The 24,704-nt window shown below is 37.5% G+C and overlaps 1 protein-coding gene across 1 annotated transcript in view; it reads left to right on the top strand.

The window, feature by feature from the left end:
* lrp1ab (low density lipoprotein receptor-related protein 1Ab) overlaps window positions 1-24,704 on the top strand; it is an 84,478-nt gene that overhangs the window by 22,087 nt on the left and 37,687 nt on the right. Inside the window, exons 3-9 of the mRNA XM_056732791.1 lie at window positions 5,361-5,498; window positions 11,657-11,776; window positions 11,893-12,021; window positions 12,114-12,368; window positions 22,768-22,930; window positions 23,587-23,809; window positions 24,511-24,700. Of these exons, the coding sequence (XP_056588769.1) occupies window positions 5,361-5,498; window positions 11,657-11,776; window positions 11,893-12,021; window positions 12,114-12,368; window positions 22,768-22,930; window positions 23,587-23,809; window positions 24,511-24,700 (1,218 nt within the window). The remainder of the gene's footprint in view (window positions 1-5,360; window positions 5,499-11,656; window positions 11,777-11,892; window positions 12,022-12,113; window positions 12,369-22,767; window positions 22,931-23,586; window positions 23,810-24,510; window positions 24,701-24,704) is intronic.

A 24,704-nucleotide genomic window follows, 5' to 3' on the forward strand; every position in this document is an offset into this window, starting at 1 on the left:
TTGTGTTATTGTGATTTCAGAATTTGTCTTTCAGTTGTAACTAGTGGATATGGAAAAACTAAATGGGTCAATTCAAATGAAATTGATAGGACAATAAATAGTTGCTCCTCTTGTTGCAATTGGCAACTCTGGCAAATTGCGCAACAGAAAACTAAGGATAAAGACGCAGTTTAATCCAGATTTTCTGGATTAAATTAAATTTGCCTATACCATCCAGCCACGCTATGTTGCAAGAGAGGTGGTTGGAAACTGAACGCACACACAATCGACGCACTGTTTATGTACGGGACAGTTCGGGTCTTCTTGGGTCTATTCAGCCAAAACGTATTTATTTTAAATTACCAGAGATCCAAAGACACTAATGCTATACTCGATCCCTGTCTGAGACACCCGTCTTTTAGATCCGAACCCGCTCGGGTCAGACCTCGTGTTTTGGGTCATAAGAGGACCAGTGAAGACCTCTAGTTCAACAACTTTACTTGCAGTATTTGAGTTCAGAAAAAAAACAGAGTATATTCTGTTATTTTGACCAGTTTCTCCGGTTATCAATTTCTGCAAATAAATGCAAAAATGAACAATATTTTCATTAGAAATTTGGGGGAAATATTGAAACAAAAATGATCATTTTACCTAGTACATTTTAAAATCAGAAAAACAATCTCTGAATTGATTTTCATTTTTGATAAAACTATTCTTTAATGATCATTATACTTTGTTAATGTTTGATGTTGAATACGGTAAGTCACCATAGAATAAAAATAAGCTTTATTATCTTAACCTATGTGTAGAAATCATTTAAAGTGATAATTCCACCCAAAAATTTGAATTCTTTTATAATTTACTTACCTTTGTGCCATTTCAAAACTGTATGACTTTCATTCTTCTGCAGAACATTGTTGCTAACCGAACAACACCGACCCCCATTGGCTTCCATTGTATGGACACAAAACTACTTTTGTGATCCACTGAAGAAAGAGTAATATACAGGTTTTAACAGGCATGACAGTGAATAAGTGAATAAACAGAAAAATGAACATTGACATCGCACCTTAGGATAAACGTAGGAAAAATTCATAAATGATGAAGAGATCATATGTTAAGGAGTGTAACAGAATTTGCGAATGAACACAAATTTTTTGAATAACTTATTAGAGGTTAGGTCTGTAGAAGAACGACCATGGTAGCCGAAGAGTTTAATGAGTCTTCTGGACAGCAGAGACAGAGATCAGATGTGCGTCTAATCTGACCCCATTCATCTGTTAAAATGCCCTTCTGCTGTTATTGGGAACGGCGAACAGAAGGTTCGTAAAGGCACGCTGGGTTAATGACGCGTCATCGCTGACCCTGAATGAGCTGATCAAAGACAGCCTGAAATTAAGCGTCAGAAAACAGACTCCGCCGTGGCGGAGAAGAACCAGGCAGGTCAAGGTCAGTTCGCTAAAGTACCAATTTGAACTGTCTGCCCCTCAGCTTCCTGTTTAGAACAAGAAATAAATTATTCATGATTTTTAAAAAATATAACACGCACATGTCTTGTACATTGTTGCGTTTATTTTTCGTGAAAGGCAGGGTTGCGATATGCACCGGGAAAGAGTCTCAAAGATGTTAGCACTGAAAGCGGTGCAGGAGGACAATATAAGGGGTCTGCGAATATGCAAAGTGTTCATTGAAGCAGCGTGAATGAAAGTGAAGCAGTGACAGGCCGCTTTAGTGGGGGGAGGAAATGGTGCGTCTTTCACACACATACAATTAACAAAAGCACAACAGGGAAGCCAAATAGGTGGTCATTATGTAACTGAGGGTAAGGTTAGGATAAGGAGAGTTTAGACACGAATACAGACTGCTCGCATAGTGTTTAGACTCCCCGTTGGTCTGCTCAAGTGTTTAAATAAAGCTCATCTTGACAACATGAGCCCAGGAAACTTCAAAGTCACAATTCTCCCCTAAGAATGCAGAGTCAGTTTTTGTTACTAGGTCAAAAATCTTTATATTTATTCAGTATCACATTCACAGTTGCTTATGCTACTAGGGAATTTTGTTAGATTGTTCTTAGTGATTCAGTTCAGTGTCATTCAAATCGACTTTTGATTTGATCGATTAATTCATTTTTTTGTCATTTAAGATTTTGAAATTCTAAATAACTTCAACGTCCGGTGACACATCATGACTAAACTAAATTTAGCCTGTATGACGTGGTTCGAGCTGTTTCATGGCCTGAATGAAACTTAAATCTGGTGAAAGAGCTGCAAATAGTCTTAATCCAGATCCAGTCTCATTGTTGGTTAAATAGGGGATTGCATTACCTAGTTATTATGGAGGAAACTGAGTAGTCATGATTTATGGCTTTGTGATGTGTTTACTTACATTCACATCCTGTTTCTCCATTTATCCCGCTCTCCCTTCAGCTCTTGTTTTGGTTCTTGCATAGAGGGAGCAGCCAGGTTATTTGAGTAAAGCTCATTGGGTCACAATTTATCTCCAAATCAAGAAAGATGTTCCATATTCGATATCGTAAAATCATACATGAAATACAGCCGTGTAAAAATTAAGAGACCATTTCTAGATGTATTGTGGCCAGTCCAGTGCAGTGTCTGTTGAATTTGAGCAAAATCAAATCCCAGGGGTGATATAAAGTAATCCAACGGCAATATAAAAGACAGACAGCATTACAAATAGACACATGAAAACTCATGGTCACATTAAAATAATTTTTGAACAATACATGTACAAATATTGCTTTTGTATTGCTTGAAAGTGAATATGATCTTGCTTTAATTGCAGTATTTAAACTCTACAGAGCATCTGTTTGACCTCTTTCTCCGATTTTTATTTTCTCCACATAAAAACGAACAGAAACAATGTTTAATTTGAAATTTTGGATAAATGTTGTTAGTAGTTCACAGAATAAAACAAAATAATAATTTTATCTAAACACATAGAAAAACTGAAATGGTGCTTTCAAATGGTCTTTTTAATTTTTTCCACTGTTGTAAGTGTTTTTAGGACCATTAATATTTATTTTGGACATTTTTTTTCTGTAATTGATTCTTGATTGTCATTAGATTCTCATTTTTGTAATATAGCGATGTGATGATATTTTTATTTTATGGTAAATTGTCGAAATTTATTATGATGTTGATATATAAATATTTTACATTATAAGCATACATTTTTTTTAATTGAAAGTATATTATTGATGATAAATGAAATTTTTCACTTTTCAAGCTTCAATAAGCAGACTGGAAAAATGTTTCTATTCTTTGATGATGGACATATTCAGGTTTCATTGCATTTACCCATTCATGTGGATACGTGCTCTTTGATGTTAATGTTATGTAAAGAGTTAATTAGGTACTTAATTAAAACTAATTTCTGTTTATTTGTGATTGTCAGCTCAACAGTGTGTGTGTGTTCTCCCATCATGCCTTCTGTCTTTGGGTTTTTTTTGTCCCACATTTGCTGTTGTTTTTAGTGCATGTGCTTCAGGGTGTCTATGGCACTGCAGGAAGGAAGCAGTAGTCGTCTGTATGAGAGAACTCCTGTTAGCAAACGACCAACGACTTCCAGTTCACTCACAGATCAGAGAGCTATCCCCCTAATCCATTCTTTCAGAACATCCGGCCGCCTCGATTATTTCCTTTCTTCACAAAACAACATTTTGTGTGCCAGTATTGCTCCTTTTACTTTAATTTTGTCCATAGTACGTTAACATTTTGTTACCATTTAGCTGGTACTACATCAATACAGTTAGGTACCCTGCCTATCGCCAAATTTGATGATACTTTATCACAAAAAATCGATTAAATACACTTTTCTATTTTATTAATGTAAATCGCCTTTAAGTATTCCTCAGTTAAGTAAACTTTGCATGACGTTTGTCAATTATTCAAGTGAACATTAGTAATAAAGCCAAAGGAATGAATGGACAGCGAGAGCTTTTCTTTTTTTATTCTCAAGAAAGTGAGTGGTTTTCTTTTTTCTGTGTTTGACTACATTAAAGTCATAATAGCAGCTATTCGGACTGCCTTTACACAACAAACCCTAATGCAAAGGTCCGGCCCTGACTGTGTTTGCATTCATGCTTTCCCAAGACATGCATTTTGACCCAAAAGTGTATTTCAATTACATACCGCCTTTGTTTGAAGCAGGCGGTTTTCCCCAAAAGCAAAGGGGCGGTTGTTTTGAATGGCACTAGTGAAGAGAGCGGAATTTAGGTTATGCTTGAAATTTTACCATCTAGCCTAAAATTCCCAAAGCTTCATTATATTACACAGATCTGAAACCTCAGAGCCTGTCGTTTGCCCCAGTAGGTTTTTACAGATTACTACAGTAATAGAGACCATCAGCTGTCATAAATGTGCTGAATAAAATCTCTGTTCTGGGGATTCTTAACTTGCTTCAAATGGCAAAATGACTAAATGCAAATCGTTTTGCGATTCAACAAAATGTAAGTTGCGTCAGTGAACTCTGTCTCTCTCTAACATTTCTGCTCCGATTGTTTTCATTTATCCTACTTCTGCATCGTTTTCTAAAATAAACAGAGCGCGCACGTGACATTGTTGAAAATAGAATTTGAAGATCACAACGTGACCCTTGGTATGAAATGAAAACTCTAGGGGCCTCCCACATAAATGTTTTTCCAGCCGAGCGTCAACGAACCAAATAAACACCCTGGATCCTCCACTTCCGTCCCTGAAGATAGTCGCACATATGCTGTAGAGAGACCTAAAGGACCTTCAGAAGAATCTACCCACTAAACCTACAGTGCAATGCAAAGCCAAACTCTTTTTCACCTATATGGGAGTTGAATTCCCCCCCGGTACCTTCCATCCCCCCTTTCTTGTGTGCTTTTTTTTAAATTGGTCAGCAGATGTTATGGTTAGAGGTGGAGGGGAAGAGAGAAAGAGGAGGAGGAAGAAAGAAAAATATCCAAGACAAACAGTTTGCTTTGCAGTGAGGGCCGTACTGAGAGAGAACGTCCTGGGCCAGTGGCGATGCTCAGCAAAGTTGACATTCTCCTTTTGTTTCTTCTGAACAGGGAGAGGGAACAAGTTACAGTCGTACCAGAAAGCGTTCTAAACCAAAGACAATTTTCAGTTTTTTAACTTGTGCTGTAATATTTTTGTCATGAAGAATACCAGTGGCACAGAATTTATACCTGATTCCTTTAATAAAGTATTAAATCAAACACATCTTTTAAAGATTCATGTGTTGATTCGATCACTTGCTAACCCTGTCAACGTAACTTCAGTATGAAACCCATGACCTGTTAAACTAGCTGTGAAGGATTTGAGTGGAAGTTTGTTTCTTTAGGTCATTGAAATGTGCTAACTGTTTGTTTGTTGTGTCTTTCTTCGCAGGCCATCACACCCAAGTGTCGCAGTGCCCTCCCAATGAGTTTGAGTGTCGAGGAACAGATGTGTGTATTCACCTGAGCAAGCTGTGTGACGGCACCCCAGACTGCACAGATGGACGTGATGAAGGACCGCACTGTCGAGGTGACACATCTGCAGACACCCATTAGCAAATTAGCTATTACTTCTTGTAAAATAAGTTTTTGCACATTTTTCACAGGATGTAACAAGGTAAATGATCGTGTCAGTGTTTGTATTAGTATCTTGGATAATATCAGTGTCACTTATCAGAAGTCTATCTTGTTTGTGTACAAAGTCTAGAGATACTCTGGCTCGTTGAGTTGACCGGTATCTTTTAAAGCGATGATCCTCTTAGAAAGTACCTTGATGAATTGAATCTCATTTTTAAGTAAAAGAGGTTTTTGAGAAGTTGAAATAAACAGTAGTGTAAGTCGAGGTCTGGATACATAAAAACATCATTCTCCCCCTGCTGGAATGTTAGAATGACAAACCCGGCCTGACGCCGAATGATAAATAATGTGCTTTTCTGACCTGACCCCCATCCTGCGGTTTGAGCTTAGACACACACGCTGGATCAAATGGCGACCCTTTGAACCTGGAGGTAAACACTTGCGCGCTCTTCCACATGAACCGCTCACGTTCAGATACATAAAGGTGCACGGAAACATACGCAAGCACGCCTTTCCCGTTGAATGTTTGCTTAATCCTGCTTTCACAGAAATGTTTGCAGTTTCACAAGCATTCCGTTGTTGGCCCCGAACAGATCCAGAGTTTGTGCAAGAGACGTTTTCATAAAAACTTTGCCAGTGTGTATTTCTTAGTAATTATCACAGAGTTGTTGACACGGGGAGTGAGGGATGCCTGACTGCTATGTTAACAATGTAGCGATGTACGGAGTGCAGAACAGGATTAAGAAATCCAGTAATGGAACATGAACATATCTACCGTCGTATCAGCCACGCTCATCTTAGTCTGGGTCATCTTACCTGGGGGGACTGTAAATTCAACCCTTTCGCTGAACGGAGAACAGTTTCAATGTTGGTTCTTTCTGGCTGGAGTAAACGGTTTGGTATGAAGTTGGAAAAAGTTTGCAAGTTTCTGCTGAAATTGTCTGACTAATAAAATAACTTACATTTCTAAGTAGCACAACAGAAGATTTTATTTTTTAAAAATGGTGAAATCCTGTAACAATCTGTATTATTAAAGAAAATCTGAAATCCGTTATTGAATCAGTTTGTTTGCTTGTTTTATTAAAATTTGAGTAATCACTCAAAAGTCTATTCAGATGCACCAGCACAGTTGTTTTTTATTTTATAAAAGGGTTAGATGCAGTGCTTGATTCTGATTGGTCGACTGCTGTGAGTGCTTCACATTGCAATTCTGTGTATCAGTACGCATACTTAGCAGTGTAAACAAAACATTCTGTTGCTGTTTACAGTCAATCAGCGACTTTCTTTCTAGCGGTTGAAAGGCAATGTCTGCTTTATTGTCGATTCGTACATATAGAGGATTGAAACTGCGTTACTCTCAGACCCATTGTGCTTACAAATAACACTACACAGAATAAAAATATATATTAAAAATACTGACAAATACAGATTATATATATAAAAAATACAAGCAGGGATATTTAAGAAAGAAAAAAGAAGATAGGTAATGGCAGTTAGAGTACAAACCACTGAAACAGTGCAGATGTGAGTAAGTTCAAAGAGCTTATTAGTCTGTTTGTATTGTGTGGAAACCATTTTATAAAACCAATAAGGTACTCGAGGCTAGTGCTTTATTGTGAATAAATCACAGTTTTGTGTCGTGCCTAACAACGCTCTTCAGCTGTGATTTATTCACAATAAAGCACATCCTCTTGTACCTTACTGCGTACATGAAGTATAGATTTGTTAAAGTCCCAGTGAAATAAAAAATGAGCATTCTTATTTTTTCATGAAATATTGAAGCGTTTATAGTAATATCTTATCAATGTGGGTGATTCTCTTTTTTAAATTCATGTACCCTCATAATCTTAAAAATCCACTTCTGCGCTGTTACGACTATCCATTTTAAATGACGTAAATTGGACTGCTTGGATACATCCGTTCCAATTCAAAATGCAACGGCCGTTTTTATACATCCAATCAATTTGCGGTAAGAAACGTGAGCCACGCCCACTAATTCTTCCTTTGAAATTCCCTTTCACTCGGAAATTCGCCAATATACGGTGGTAAAAATGATCGCAACTTACAAACGGGGACTTTAAAGTTCTTGAATATTGGCCTATTTCTTACAGTCTTTGGATATATAAGTGAACACTGTTAGGAACATTTTATTCAAGAGTTTATATTTGCTTTATCGTCTTTGTACTGTACTTAAAATCCAATTTCCACCTCAGATTAATACTCGCTGATGTTAAACTGTGCATAATGAATATAAATGTATATTCCATAATCGTGTTTTTACTTGATGTAACATTGCAATAACTAACTTTCGAGTTTGACTAACTTTTGAGTTTGTAGTTTAACTTGCAGGTTTTTAAAAGCAGAACTGCTTAAAATGGAAAGTGTAGTTTACCAAAATACAACACGCTTTCCCAACACACTCTGTTATCCATTTGACAAGAGTAGGCCGTGATATCTTTATGTAACACCTCTGTTAGCTTTATTCTGTGGCTGTGTCTCTTCACACAGGAATTGTGCACACATGAAGGCTGATACGCAGCACTTACAAGCCCTTTAAAACAGAACTTTGCACTGTTATTGGCAAAGCCATCGCACCTTTCAGCTTTATCGGAGCTGAGCTCTCTGTTCTGGCAGCAGCCTATCATTCTGGGCAATTGCTTATCCATTTGTTTCTATTCAGCTGTAAGGCATTACAATGTTGTCACTGCAGTGATAGATGAGTTTGGCTCCGATTGCTGCGTTATTATTGAATCACAACAGGGTGGGTGATCGCAGTATCGATGGAATCACAGAGTACTTTTAATGTCGCAATTTATTTCTAATGGAACTTTTTAAGTTTGGTTTCTGGTATTTAAATTCTTGTTTGGTTTAGAGGTCAATGAACTTTGCTTTGGTCTCTTGTGGGGTATGTGAAAACACGTCAGTAAAAAACAAACATTGCCTTCTGAACATTTTGCTCTTATGTTTTTGCTGAACACCCCCCCCCCCTTCCCACCAAACAAAAATTAAAGTTCATTGACTCCTGACAAGAGATCTCTCGCAGTCTTCAATTTTTCCCATCGTCACCATACGTGTGTACACACCCACACGCATGCAGAGACCTGTCTCCAGACGGTGATAGTGAGCCATCTAAAATATGATAGACAAACATCCTGCTTAGAAATAATTGTAAGAAGATGCTTCGCATCAGATCCTCTGCCATAAGAATTAAAGTTCCCTTTGTTATTTCGCAGTCTGCAGTAATGCCTATACCATATGGATCAAATGGTAGGAGTAAAGAGAGTCAATTTGGACATTTTGTGGCAGATTTTTGCTTTATCGCTGATTTAGATGTATGATAAAAAAACTTTTGATCAGTACGATGACATAACAGTACAAGACCACGCCTACATGGAAATTGATTTTTACCATTAAGAATACTTTTGCATGCAATACACATCATTGTTGTCACCAGCACATCAAAAGAGGTGTCTAAATCAATACTTTTAGTTAGTTCCTGGTACAGTCATCACTTATCAACTTATCAAGTGCCAAAGCGAGTATATTGAAACTTTCATCCGTTTCCTTTTCTGCTTGTGAGTCATTGGGAACTGACTGACCATGGACCTGTTGTTAACAGCTGCGTTTTAACAGGTTGAGCGGTTTGGATACAATTGGGCTAAAGAGCGACTTGAGGTCTGACTGCCCGTATTTTCATACCGGCTCTCCTTTCTCTTACTTTACTTATTGCATTTTCTCTTTCTCTTATCATTTTTCTCAGCACTTCATTATAAAGGCAAAACAGGAGGACTATGCAGCAGTTTAATAATGCCCATAAGGTAAAGCTTGTCTGTTGGAATTTAGTGGAATATTTCACCCAAATATTACAAAAATTGTCATGAATTATCTCCCTCTAGTTGTTCCAAACCTGTATACATTTCTTCGTTTTGATGAACACAAAGAAAGATATTTGGAAAAAAGTTAGCAGCTGACCGTTCTGACGCACCATTGACTGGCAGTCGAAAGTGCCCCAGAACTGGCAGCTTTCTTGAATTCCCCAAAATATCTCCTTTTGTTTTTAAAAGATAAAAAAACAATTTCGAATATTTTTTCATGCGTAAAACCGAAGAATGTTTATTTTTGGGGGGACTGTCCTTTTAAAATGCAGTTGTGTGTTGGAGGTCATTTCTTATATTCCACAGTTAAAGTTAAGCTTTGAGATCTTAAATTACCATGAAAGGGGTTTTGACTATTTGTACTTCAGTTTTTAAAATAAACGAAGTAAGGTGTTGATAGAAATGCACTTACGATGTATTTCTTGGGTCAGTCGTTGTACATTTGCACATTTTTAATTTAAATGTCTAACTGTCAACAATTTCTTGCTTGTTTTTACAAACCTCTGTTGTTGATAGAATTTAAGTTGCATTTGACCCAGAAGATTTCTTTTCATAGTGAGTCATGATTCGGCCCACACAGATTCAACGCACTAAAAACTGCATAAAGTTTCTCAGATATTGGAAAACACACACAAGCTTCGACATATTGTATGTTCAGAAATATTTTGGTTAATTTAAAAATCTTTCAAGCTGTCGCTATTGCTTATCTTGCTGTCGCTTCAAGCTGATCAATTGAATATGTTTTACCATACCAAAATCAATTCAGTAAAATTCACCCATAATCAATTCAGAGAGTCTGAAGAATTACATACTGACAGAATTGCAACTAGCCAATCAAAATGCACGCTGTCTGTCAAGTGCTCTTGTTTGTATGTTTGAAGTGGGTTGTGGGTGTGAGGTCAGTGCTTACACAGACTGGAGAAGGATGAGGGAATTGATTCGATACAAGCTTCAGTGTTTTCCCTGCACATCTTCCCCTTGCTACACATTCCACAAAAGCACCATTGTACCACACAGCCGCAGTCTTTTATTTTGTGCGATGAGGACTTTTACTGTCCCTCTGTGTATATTTGTTAGTTGTGTGCTAGAGCCACTCCTTCAAATTAGCAGTCCATTGTAGGATGATTGTTCCTGAACATTGAAAGTATTGCCATTGCTGGTATTACATGTCAGTTATTCGCACGTTGAACTTTCTATACATGCCTCACAAATGTCTCCTCTGGTCACATGTAATTGGATTTAGCTAAGATTACTTACTTTATTAAAAAATAATTATTACTAGAATTTTTAGATATTCAGAAAAAGACTGATATCATCAAACTTAATCCCTAGTTCATTTCAGGTTGCATGGAAGCTTCTTTAAAGAATATTGCCGTTGTGATCTACTTGTTAAGCGTTCCCACATCAAACAATGTGACTGTTTTTATTGTTTTGGTTGTGGCTTTGAGATAGAGGAGACCAGTATGTGTTTTGTATCCGATGGGCACGCGGAGGCTTGTTTTCTGTCTGAGCGAGTTCACACAGCAGTCGGTGGACAGTGATACAGTATTTGGCAGTAAAGTTACACCCACAGTATGAAAGCAAATTCACTCATCTGTGTCCACTCCATCCTTTTAATCATACAGCAGCAGAGTCCCATTTTGTGCTTTAATATTTTGTCAAGATATCTCCTCAATGCTCTTATAAACATTAAATACTTTGCTTGTTTTTACAATATGTTTTGTTTTGTTGGTATTAGAAAAGTGATGTTAAAACATGACTTCCTTAGTATATCTAGATGTTTCCTGTTTTTTACTGCATTTCTTGTTCTTAAACATTTTCAATTTTATTAAAAGGCACCAAAAAATGTTATTGAGAAACTGCAAAATTATCAGTGTTCAAAGCTGTATCCTCAGTTTACCCCGATTCATAAGGGTAACCTTATAAAAAGGATTTTTAAGTTGAGTTATCTTCACGTGGGTTTAAGTCGAAATCGTACCAGACCAAGTATGTGACGTAGCATGCAGTTTTATGTTTCAAACAGAGATAGCGATATAGAGCCAAATGTTACGGATTGCAGCTTTATATAAAAAATTAATATGAGGGAATAAAATGTATAATGGGATTATAAAAGCAAATAATGATGCATTTTATTTCCTTTGTTCAGTCCTAGTTAGAAGTACTCTGATCTCTTTGATATTTTAATTTCGTCTTAATCCGAGTATAATCTCATTGTTTCCTCTTTTCTTCTCTATAGAGTTTGCTCATAACTGCACCATTATGGGCTGTCAGAACAACTGCTCGATCACATTGTCAGGTCCCAAGTGCTACTGCAAAAACGGCTATGAAGTTGGAGAGGATGGGAAGATTTGTAAAGGTGAGTTTTAACCCGTACCCGTATTGAAAGTGACCTCTGTCATCAACTTTTTTTATAATGTAAGGAAGAAAGACTTGCCATGAGGTGACATGAGTCAAATGTTTGCTTTTCTTTAGATTTTAATGAGTGCGCTGTATACGGTACGTGCAGTCAAACCTGCCACAACAGCGAAGGCTCCTACACCTGCAGCTGTGTGGAGGGCTACCTGCCTCAGCCAGACAACCGCTCATGCAAGGCCAAGAATGGTGAGGACCAAACGCACACACACTTCAGCCGATCCCTTCATCTGCATTCACAAAGCAGAATTGGTAGTGACAAGACCCCATCTGTGTTTAAGACCCTGTAGATCGGCATCCGTACCTCCTGATAGCCAACTCCCAAAACATCCAAGCCACCTCGCTGAGCGGAGCCAACCCCATCTCCATCAACACAAAGCAGACCACCGCCATGGACTTCATCTATGCCCAGGAGACCGTGTGCTGGATTCACATGGGTGACTCACCAGCTGCCACCCAGCTCAAGTGTGCCAAGTTCCCCAACGCCAAGAGCTTCACAGAGGAGAGGATCATCAACATTTCTCTCAGCCTGCATCGTGAGTAGCGTGTTCTTGATGATGTGTTGTTTTCACCGTACGGGTGTCTGGTCCAGATTAGGTTGGTTTTGATTATTATGTAATTGAAAACCAAAATGAAAGGAAGAAAACAGACAATTAAATTGTTTATTGCTATTATTTGTTAGAGATTTAATCATCAGCCCAAGGCTGGATGATCCAATTCTCTTAACATGTAGCGAACACATTCATTGGGTGTTCCAGTATAAACTCATCTCACGAGCACTCCTTGTTTGTCACCGGCCGTAATTACATGTTTTGCTGCTAAGGTTGACGTGGATTTTCCCATGATGTGTTTTACACTCGGTTCCCATCTGCAGAAACAGGGAAAGGTGTTAACTGCTCTGTCAGTGTTTATTACTTTTCATTCAGCTCAGTCTATGATTAAGCTTAACGTTTGTCCGGAAATCTTATAATTAGCGTCTGACAACATGCGCTTTGTCTTTGCGTGTTGACAGTGACATGTTTGTTCTAGATTTCACAACACAACGTTATTTTGGATATTCTGGCCAAACAATTGAACCAATTCATTTACTACCTTTCGGAGTTTACTTTTGTATTCCATTTATACATTTTGCAAACAATTAACAATATTTATAAGGTATATTTTAGGGAGTGTTCTCTAACCGTTATTAGGGCCTTGTTCTACCAGTTGGGCTACGCCCGAGAGGTTAACATGTGTTGGGTGAACTTAAACAAGAACAACAACTCCTTCACATTTTTGCCCTGTAGGGTTTTTTCTCCATTATTAGTTCTGCGACTGGTTTTGTTCTTGGCTGTGTTCAGGCAAAATCAAACAACCTACTTGTCTTTAAATATTGGTGAAATGGTTCCCCTTACATTTTCCTTGTTGTCAAGACCTTTCCCGTAGATTTCACACAACAGCGTGCTTGAATGAACCACAAATGCGTCATGCACACAAGTGATGGGAAAATAGGCCAGCAATGACCCATGATTCTCCACACAACTTCCTTCTGAAAGAAATGCATGCTGACATTGCATTTACTCACAGCGGCCACATTTTGCATCTTGAGGTGTGGTCGCAATCGTACCGTAGCCATGTGTACATTTGTTCAAATTTATAAACGGCACGTTGGAATGCTTGACATTTGCAGGTTCGTTATTCCCAGATAATGACAATCACGCTGTCGGGTCTTATTTCTGTGAAAACAACCGGCTGCCTGTACATTATCCCTTACATATAGGGGGCAGTGGGGTGAGGTGTACCACTTTTTATTCGCGTTGTCCTCTAGTCAAGGAGAAATGAGTAAATGAAGTAAAGCTAATGAGGTATAACTAATGTGCCTGATTATATTCTAAAATTAGAAGAACGCATGGGTACCTGAGTCATAGAAATATTACTCTCCAAAAATAAGGGGATAAGTTATTATTATTATTTTGATATTATTCACATTTGAATGAAGTAGCAAATAAATCAAGTAGAAACTTTGCACTTTTTATAGTATCTTTATTGTTTAGAAGCCTTGACATTGATTTTTACATTGTCATTTCTATAATTGTAGGATCTTCTTTAAAAAAAAAGTTTTGAATTATTTTTTCTTAGATAGAAAGTATAGCATGTCAAAAAAGTAACTTTCTTCTTTTGTGCATTTCTCAATAACTGTCAGATATGGTGCTGTCTGTTTAACACAAAAGAAGATATTTTGAAGAATTATTGAAATCAAACTGGAGTTCTGGAACACCGTTGACTACTATTTAAAAAAAAAATGTATTGACAGAATTTTCATTTTTGGGTGGGTCTTAAATGGGGTCAATATTCAATTAAAATGTATTTCTATTGCGTTTTTCACAGTTTTGCATTGTTGCAGCTTTACAGAAAATACATTTTGAAACACATTGTTGAGACACACAGATAAAAACTGAATAGAAATTATAAAGAACACTATAAAACTGAAAAAATATGAAATATGTAGAATGCATAGGATTATAGTATACATGGTATTGTTGCAATACATTATACCCAGTGACGCATCTTAACCCTCTCCCCCCTAGATGCTTTTATCTTTCTTTATTATTCCATCAAAGGTGTCATCTTTACTTAATGAACCTAATGATTCACTTTAGTCTAAGAACTATGTTGATGTGCATGTAGTTAAATGGACATGCGCTGCGAGGGATCCTCAAAAGCAGCTCAGACTTAATATAGACTGCTGTCTGATGAGGATATGGAATAATGGATATAGAATACAGCGGCCTTTAATATACCTAATCTTCCAAAGACAGCAACACCATCTCTCTGTCGCTATGAATGGGAAGATAAGGCAGTCACCTACACTCGAAGGAAGCAGTTTTGCTGGAAGGGTGCAGAAGGTGGGACGACCGGTTTGCACACAGTGGTTTATTGTTACTGGAAATAATCATGGCCTGTTTACATCCTCGGACTTGTAGAGGTAGCTCACATTGTTGTTAGTGCTGCTTTCTAAGGCTAACATGACTGTTATCGCAGCATATACTTCAGTTTAGGGATATGAACAAAACTTTTTTTTAAGAGTAAAGGGCTTTATAGAGAGCCTGAGTTCTGTGTTATGTCTGGCCCCCTGATTTCAGAACCATCAACAGGCTAGACAGGCAAGAGGAAACTGTGACTCACAATCTCTTTCTGTAGCATTTCTGTCTTGCAGAAGTGAGCAGGTGATGGGCTATAGCTGGAGCGTCAGATGGGAGTGATTCAGAGATCTCGTGTGCACGTCCTTTCTCGGAATAGTTGTGTAATATTTCGGGCCTATTGTGATTTGAGGCCTGATCGAGTTCATTTGAGTAATCCAGCAGACTAGGATTTGGCTTTCGCAGGCTTCAGCTGTCTACCAGAGCGCACTGGTATGCACCCCAATGAATCATCATGACTCCAGAACCTGCCCTATTGTTTTACTTGAGGGGTAAAGGTTTAGCTGGTTAGTGTAGATCAGTTAGCCCCTTGCTGGTAGACACTGAAATTACAACATCTAGCACTGTGTGCAACGCAGACTCCAGGGTGCCCACATGGAGTTTGCTTAGTGGTTTTGTGTACACATTTTTTTTATTTTTAAATGCCCATGAGCAAATGTGGCAGTTTTTAAAGGTAGGCAATATTAACAAAAATAACTTCTGTCCTTAGTTATAATTCATCTTGAAACTTAATGCTGGACATACCAAAAGCAACACCCCTCCACACACGCATACCTGAAAAACTAACTTAATAAGAATGTAATCTTAACTTTTTTACTAGTGCAAAATACAATAAACTTGGTAAATAATCTGGACTTTGATATATATGACACGATAATATTTTGAGAAGGTCAGTCAATCGATTAATCGTGATTAATCGCATCCAGAATAAAATTTTGTTAACATAATGTGTCTGTGCACTGTGCATATTAATTTTGTTTTTATAAACACATTCACATAATGCATATATTCAAAAATATATAAGATAAACATCTAGAAATGTTTATATAATATAATATAAATTATTGGGAAATATGAAAAATATATTTAGATATATGCCTGTGGTATTGTGTTTATAAATACAAAATTAATATGCACAGCAAGGTTATTTAAATTTACTAAAATTAAAACTTTGGAAACATTTGTGTTCATTGAAATTAAATTAAATATTGACCTAAAAATTATTGGAAAAACTTAACTTTAAATGTAAATTTAAATGTTGCCTAAAAAATGAACTGAAGTAATTTTAAAGCATTAAATACATAATAATAACATAAAAACTAAATAAACCACTAAATAAACTAAAATAAAACTAAATAAATATGTAGGAATCTTTGCTAAAATCAAAATCAAATTGCTAAAACTTAAACTAAAATTAAACTAAAAAAAGAAAAACATATTTCAAATTTTATTTCCTGGTTAATCGTTTAACAGCCCTAGTTTTGAGTTTGTAAAATCTTAGAAATTCTATAGAAATCAATTTAAAATGTTCTTTCTTAGACAAAAAAGCATTATTATATCTTCTGAAAGTGAACAACCATCTGAGAACCTTACTCCAAACCACTGTTATATTCACGTTTGCAATATATTGATTTATTGTGCAGCAAAGTGATAGAATTAACTTTTATATTTTACTATTATATTCACATGATTAGAGACATTTATTTGTGCTGAACAAAGCAAAGCTAGGTTTTGTGAAAGGTCTGGAAAGCTAGTGAGACAATTGTTGAAATAATCCATCGTGCGTTAGCAAACATGAGCTATTCTTAAAACTGCAGGTCAGCTTTTACACAACCAATGGCATTACGGATCAGAATTGATGAAGTGGTGTGACATCCTAAAACATGACTAAGATCACATGACCGAACGATTTTCATCAGCAACACTGGCCACTTCCCGCTCAGCCAGCACTCACACTACTACAGAGCTTTCCTGAAGGGTCTTCTGGCCTGGTTTTCAGGCTTTATGTTTATGGTGGAGAGCGGTCACAGGGGCACATCTGGACTGATTATCTACCCAGCATGCAGCAGTAATAAATCACTCCTCTCCTAAAACAAGGGCACACGAGTCGACTACAGCCCTGCCAGTATAGAACAGTAAGAAATATACACGGTTTGATTATGGTCTCATCAAAAAGATTTATCTATCTACCCCAATGCTCATTCACACGCTGCAAACCGGCCACATAGACTCATAAAGATGCATGGTCTCACACACACACACACACACACACACACCAAAGAGCAAAGGCAAGGATTGATTTATAGGTCCAGTTAGAGGGAAATCAGAACTTTGATAACATGTAATTATCTAATGCCTGATGGCACAGGCCCTCTGGATACAGAATAATGGAATGAGGATGCTATGATTTATGGCCTCTTTGAGGACGTTTTGCGGCTGGCTTTGTGAAAGGCCTGGAAGCTACATAATTGGTGATGTCTTTGAGGACATTTTTAGACTATCAAAGGACACTTAAAAGCATTCTGACAGTTTATGACCGTTTAAAGACCCCATGAAATCAAAATGAGAGTTTTGTGGGTTTTAATCTGCTTGTGTTAGCTATGCCATCTACATGCAAGTGTTCATTAAGTCGTTGAGGAAAATGTCATTTTATTTGATACATGTATTTGGAATTTGCAGGTTTTCTCCTGCAAACAGAAAAATGGATGAAAAGTAATAATGACTTTTCAAAGTTATTGCACTATCCACACGTTTATATTCTGTAGTATCCTCTCTAGGAAATACAACTGACATAAGTGTGTGTGGTCCTGAACCTGTTTGTTGTGGAAACATTTGATCGTGAACCTAGTCAGTTTTGTTCCCAATGAAATTAACAGTTTATATGTTGTAATAAAATATAATTTTTTCAATGGAAAAATGGAAAGTTCTTTGATGGTTGGGTGTAATGGATGGTATATAATATATGTACAGTATAAAACTCATGACTGTGAAAAGTAAATGGAAACATAATGTGTGTGGAATTTGAGGACAAATTTGTATATAAGCGTGGGTCAAATCTGAGAAAAAAAATAGCAAACTTGAAACACTGTATCTCAATAAATCATCAATATTTTTTTGTCATGCATCTTTTATTTGTAGTCAAGCATTATGTTTGTCACTGGGTTTTGCTATATATCTAACAAATAAAAAGTATTAAAAAGCGCTTGTTAGCTTGGATTAATGTTTAATTATTGCAAAAATATATTTTTATTTTCTGTCGCAGTTTTGGAGATGCAAGCTTTCAGTCCCACAGCGACAATATGTTTGAAGGTTTATTTGCGCATATCTTCACTGTCCTTTTAAAATCTTTGGAAATAGTACTTTTTAAATGATTAAATTAGTGGTGGGCCAAGACTCTTATCGCGCGATAAAAAAAATGTCGCCGTTAATCTATTCTCAAAGTTGGGTTGGGAGCTGGGTCTATACTACGCAAGCTATGATGACTTTCACCTTGATATTTTAGCGCGGATGTATACCAGCTTAACTGCACTGTACGGGGCGAGAACGAGATTTTTCAACTCGCGTGATTCGCGTCATTCGCGGAAGCAGAAGCCGCCTCATCATCTCATAACCAGGGCTTCATTCGCGCGATTCGCGCCGCAAGTAGATCTATTGGCTCTTTGCATTAACATATAAATCACTCGCGCTTGACACGCCATTCGCGTTCGGTCTGAACACAACATAACGTTACTGTGAAATTACCGCATCAAACGTGACGTGCTAACATGGATGCAGCTATGAAGCCGCCGGGTTTGCTTCAGGGAATATTAATTTTTAAGAAACTTCCCAATAGAAACATCGACAAGACTAAGGTTGTTTGCACCTTGTGCAATGAGGAATTGGTTTAAAAAAAACACTTTCTCTCAACAGGTAGTGGTCTAGCTTTAGTTGAAACCAGTAACTTTGTATTGAGATCTAATGTATTATGGCTCCTGTATGACATATCGCTTGTTGCTCCCTCACTCTTTGTAAATCGCTTTGGATAAAAGCGTCTGCTAAATGACTAAATGTAAATGTACTGTAGGAGCTCTTCCAGTCTCAAGTACCACCTAAACGCAAATCATCCCTTAGCTAATGCGGAAGTAAACACAAGTTCATCTTATTGAACATAATTTAATTTTCATCACCAATTATCATAGTAGAACAGCTTTCTCAAGCAGTTTGTGATGCATTTTGGAAACAGGAGATGAGCCCCTGGTCTAATGCGCCACCTGGCTTGAGAAACCGTTATCAAAGACTTACTTTTAGTCATTATTTGGGTAGCACACATATTCTGAATGCATTCGGCAGAATTCAAATGAGCCATTTTAATCTAGATTAATCTAGATTAATCTTGGAATTAATCTAGATTAATCTAGATTAAAAAAAAATAATCTATGCCCACCACTAGATTAAATACTGTGTTGTCAAAGTTCACAAGCACTTTTAAAACGTTTTATTGGCTAGATATTTGCAAAACCCTGTGACAAACATAAAGGGTGACTAATAATAATGATTTATAACAATAAATCCTAGAGATACAAGGTTTCAGAAAGACATCAGCGATAGGCTGTTTTTTGTCTGTTGTCTCTTGTTCTTTTATTTTATTTTGTATATTTATTCAAGTTATCTAATAATGCTGTGCATTATTGTTGCACTTTACGTTTATGAAACCAACCAAACAGCTGCCATTTTCCAGATATTATGCATCAATGTTTATTCCAAACATCTGAGTTGTACTGTAAGTGTTGGAAAGAGTCCATTCATAAGAATCCCAACACAGCGTCCCAGGCCACGAATACACACATCGCTTTGTTCGCTTTACCCTTCCCAAATCTCTCATGTTTCTGCCACCCAGCCGTATGTCACTGATATAGTTAAACCTCAGTTTACAGGTAGCTGTAACCTTGTCTTATATACCACATTCACACCGGATAACTCTGTAGTCACATTCCTCTATTTGTATCAACTCACGGTAACTACAATGAAATCTGAGCATTACTTTCTCTTTCTGCAGAAACATCTGAATTGCTTCTTTGCCCAATTTTGTTTGAAATCACTTGTAGTGTTTCGCCTGTTACCTTTTGCCCGTACAGAGCCGTCGTTTTTTGTCTCGGGCTCTGATCGGTTACAGATGTTTCTTTCAAGCGTTGTTTCCCAGTTGCTCTCTTCCAGAGAAAACAGGGCAGAAAGATGAATTACCCGTTTGGATTTAGCAGGCCTCCACATGACAGAAGTGTCAATACATTTTAGCTTGATAAAATGTTCTGGGCAATAACGTATCTTTTACAATTTTGCGCAACATGTACTGCCTGAGTTTGTTTTGCAGGCGCTTAGCGCTGTCTGGAGGCAGCATGGGGGGGATTGTTGGGAGGTAGTTTTGCATTTCCCGGCAGCGCCTGTTTACTGGAGCCGAGTGGATTTTGTAGAAGCGTGTGAGAACAGTCTGTGTCTGATTTACAGAGGCTCGCTGTACCGGATTGCACAACAAGGACGTGTCACTGTGTCTGAATATCATTAGCGGATGGCCGCTGAACCCCACCACCACTAGTAAAGGAAGTTTTGGTGGCAGCTGTTGCAACACTAGGCATCATGGGAGGCGCTGGGGTCCGGCTCTCACAGCTGGGGTGCTCTGCACTGCACTTACAGAAAGAGTCTCATTGTCCGAGAAGAGAAAGTTAGTGTTTTTTTGGTAAATAACCATTTCAAACTCTTTCCCAGAATCGAGGATATCTGGACAGCCAAGTCCAACCTCCCGATGTGTGCGGGGAAAGGTGAAGTAATGGAGAACGGCTGTCTGTGTCTTTTGGCTGTGTCAGGTTTTTGAATTTGACTCTGAGGTTGGGGAGGTTTAGGTGGAGTGGAATAACCCACGGCTGCCCATAAATAACACTCACACACTTTACCCCAAAGTGTCTCACCTAGTGTGAGATTTTCATTACAGTGCTGTGTTTAGAGTGTCATGGAAAACCTGGGTATGTCAGGATATTCCAGGCCTGGAGAAGTCATGAAAATTTCTACGTTGAATTTTTTTGTTTTTTAAATTTAGTTTCACAAGTATATATTTTTTGTACTCTCTATAACATGATTATGAAATCCTATTTTAATCTGAACTGAAATGAAATGGATTCACAGGAATTCAGGTTTTAGAGTTTTTTTCTGTTTCATTGGAGTGAATAATCATCTTGTGACAATGAGTCATGAGTTTGGCAGATACACACATTGAAACGCAGAGAAATGCATGAGCACTCAATAAGGTTTTCAAAGGAAAGTAAAGCCAGGGCCGATTTGTAAAGTTCATATTGTCTCATTTTTGTACACCTAGTGTTCTTTGAAGCCATTTAAATGAGTGATCGATATCTACGGAACGGAAGAAACATCCAAAGACAAAGATATTGTTGCAACAGATGTCTCGACCTACCAAAAGATGTTTTTATTTATATATAGTTATTCTGTCCTTACTAAAAGTTAAAATGAGAAGGAAACACATGTTTCAGAGGGTTTTGTTGTAGTAATTATACAGTTTTATTACAGAAAAAATATAGTTTCATAAAATAACTCTTATAACACTATATTTTATAACTATTTATACCACGGGACTGTGGAATGCTTGATTCTAATTGACTGATGAAGGTTCGACAGGTGTGCATTATTTTTCAGTCAAACGCACACCTATGAAGTAGTCCCAGATCTGTCGACCGAATTACAGTTTGATATCACTGCGGCAAGTTTAATCGTTATAACGGATTTAAACTGTAGCTAGTCCACCACAAACAGCATTGAAAACGATTTCAATTTCCAGAAATATCTTTTAATATTTATGGAAAGTACGAACATTTCGGCAATTGGGCGAAAGCTGTACTTGACAGTGCAGAAGATGACAAAAAAGATGGCCAACATCAAAGTCAGCAGGCATTAGCAAACATCATAAAACGGTCGTTGAAGAATAACTAGACAAGATTGAAGTTGGGTAGGTAGAAAGATGTTGAAAGAGAGGGGGGCAAACACTTTAAACAACCACCTGCAAACTTTCTATGCAACTTTGAGAACTTTAGCTGACACTAAATGACTAAATAAACATTGATTGAATACTTGTTCCGTGTTTTCTACATCATGCCTATAAGTATAAAATACCAACAAAGTACTTTGTAAATTTTGAAAAGCCTACTTGTTTTGAAAAGCCTTTAATATGACGTCTTTGAATTACGGGCAGCTTCGGATGAGAAAATAGTCCCCCACTCACAGTAGCATAAGAAGAGCGGCAAACATAACAAATCTCTTAAAATAAAACACCTGAAAAATAACTTGTGATGGTAACCGTGGTATAAGCGGAATAATTGACTCCGGTCCTTTCAATTATCTAAAGTTAATGCACACCCGAAGTGAAACGGCCACTCCGCTTCGATCACCGCCTCGGGGTGTGCATTAACTTTCGATAATTGAACGGCCCTTCGTCAATTATTCCTTACTTATGTATAGTTTTATAATTACAAATATGGTAGATTAAATATAGATAGTTCAGCCAAAATTGAATGTTCTTGTCATTTCAAACCTGTATGACTTTGTTCTGCAGATCACAAAGGAAGATTTTTTGAAGAAATGTGAAAACATTTACTTATTATGTATGCATTCAATGGGTGCACCAACATTCTTCAAAATATTTTTTGTGTTCTGCAGAAGAAAGTTATATACATTTAAAAATGAAAAGAGCACTTTATCCGTAGCTCTTCTGGATGCTTTCTTTTACACTTTCTTCTTTTTTAGCCAAAGTTTTATATTCCAACCTGGTGCAGCATCTTTCTGCTGAGTCAGACAGAGGCTGCAGTTAAGACTACGACTAAAAATAAAGCAAATAAAACTAAACCACTCTCTTCCTCTTCACCCAACCCCCCCCACCCCCCTCCCCCCCATTCTCTTTGTCTTGTCTGTCTTTCCTCTCTGCCCTTCACACACTCAGATGTGGAGCAGATGGCCATCGACTGGCTGACAGGAAACTTCTACTTCGTGGATGATGTGGACGACCGTATATTCGTGTGCAGTAATGATGGCTCCACCTGTGTCATCCTGCTCGACCTGGAACTTTATAACCCAAAAGGAATCGCACTGGACCCTGCAATGGGGTGAGACGTCATACAAGCCCCTCTCTCCTAAAACCCTTCTGTAGACTGTGAGGTGGATCATAGCTTAACAGTATAAATCTTGCCACCTTTAGATCTATGCAGACGGGTGGGGTTTTGTATTTGTTGACACTGCACTTACGATTTTGCACCAGAAGTTTCAGTTCCTGTTGGTTTTATTTAATTTGTCTATCATGACATAATCAGCATTCTCACTTCCTTAACCCCAATTCTACATTACAAGATAGCTATTAAAAAATAACATTAAGTATGTGGTTATATAGTAATACCATATTATAATGCAACAAGTCTGATACTAATATTTTTAGCTCATATAATTTTTTTTTACGAAAAAAACCATTTAATGAACTTTTTTCTGGCAAATTCTCAATACTTTCAGAAAAGAACTGAAATACACAAATAGTTATACTACATTGTGAAATATTGACAGTTATTTATTCATAATAATGCATCTGTTACATTTACAATTTTATTTTGAGTTGTTCTGAGAAATACAAAATAGCCAAATAGATTCAGGCAAAATTTTGAAAACATCATAGAAAATAAATGACATTTTTACTATGACACTGGTGTGTAATTTCCTTTCTATACAGTTTTGGTATAATAATTCTGTATTTTATTTTCTCCTCTTTGTCCAGGAAAATGTTTTTCACAGACTACGGCCAAATCCCTAAGGTGGAACGCTGCGACATGGATGGGCAGAACCGCACAAAGCTTGTCGACAGTAAAATTGTCTTCCCTCATGGCATCACGCTGGATCTGGTCAGCAGGCTGGTTTATTGGGCTGACGCTTATCTAGATTACATCGAGGTGGTGGATTACGAGGGCAAGAACAGGCAGACCATCATTCAAGGGTTACTGGTACGAGTGAAGTTTCATGCTTGTTTGAATGTACACACACACACACTCTCCCTCTCTCTCCCCCCTCTCTCTCTCTCTCTGTCTCTCTCTCTCTCCCACCCCTCTCTCTCTCGTAGTCACTTGTTGACGTCCTCATGCTCAATTGTGGAACAGAGAACATGACAAGATTGACAAAAATAAAAGATTAGTATGAGCTCATAGCCTTTCTCAGCAATGCACGATAACATTGTGCAACAACCTTTTGAGTCACATTTTGGACAGCATATCGCAACATAATTCCCATATTCTAATATGTGAAAAATTATTAATAAGTCAGTAAGTGACCCTAAACGTCTGGACAGTTGTGTTTATGGGTAATGTATATAATGTCACAATACACAGACAACCCAGGCTATTGCACTGTCTCTCCTACACTTAAAGGAACAGTTCACCCATAAATTGAAAATTCTATAATCATTTACCCTCATGTTATTTCAAAACGGTTTGATATTTTGAGGAATGATGGTATCCGAATAATGCCAGAACCCATTCTCTTCTATGGTATAGACACAGAACCAATGCAAGTCAATGGATATTGTCGTTGTTTGGTTATCAACATTGTTCAAAACATCTTCTTTTGTTTACTGCAGAAGGATGTAAGTCATACATGTTTGAAATGACAAGAGGATGAGCATATCTGTATTGTCTCTCTTTTATTGCAGATAGAGCATCTCTATGGTCTTACAGTGTTTGAGAATTATCTGTACGCCACCAACTCTGACAATGCCAACATGCAGCCCAAGACCAGCGTGATCAGAGTCAACCGTTTCAACAGCTCTGACTTCCAAGTGGTGACACGTGTAGACAAGGGCGGGGCTCTTCACGTGTACCACCAGAGACGCCAGCCTGCAGGTAT

The sequence above is a fragment of the Triplophysa dalaica genome, chromosome 20 (assembly GCF_015846415.1).
Source record: "Triplophysa dalaica isolate WHDGS20190420 chromosome 20, ASM1584641v1, whole genome shotgun sequence".
NCBI lineage: Eukaryota > Metazoa > Chordata > Actinopteri > Cypriniformes > Nemacheilidae > Triplophysa > Triplophysa dalaica.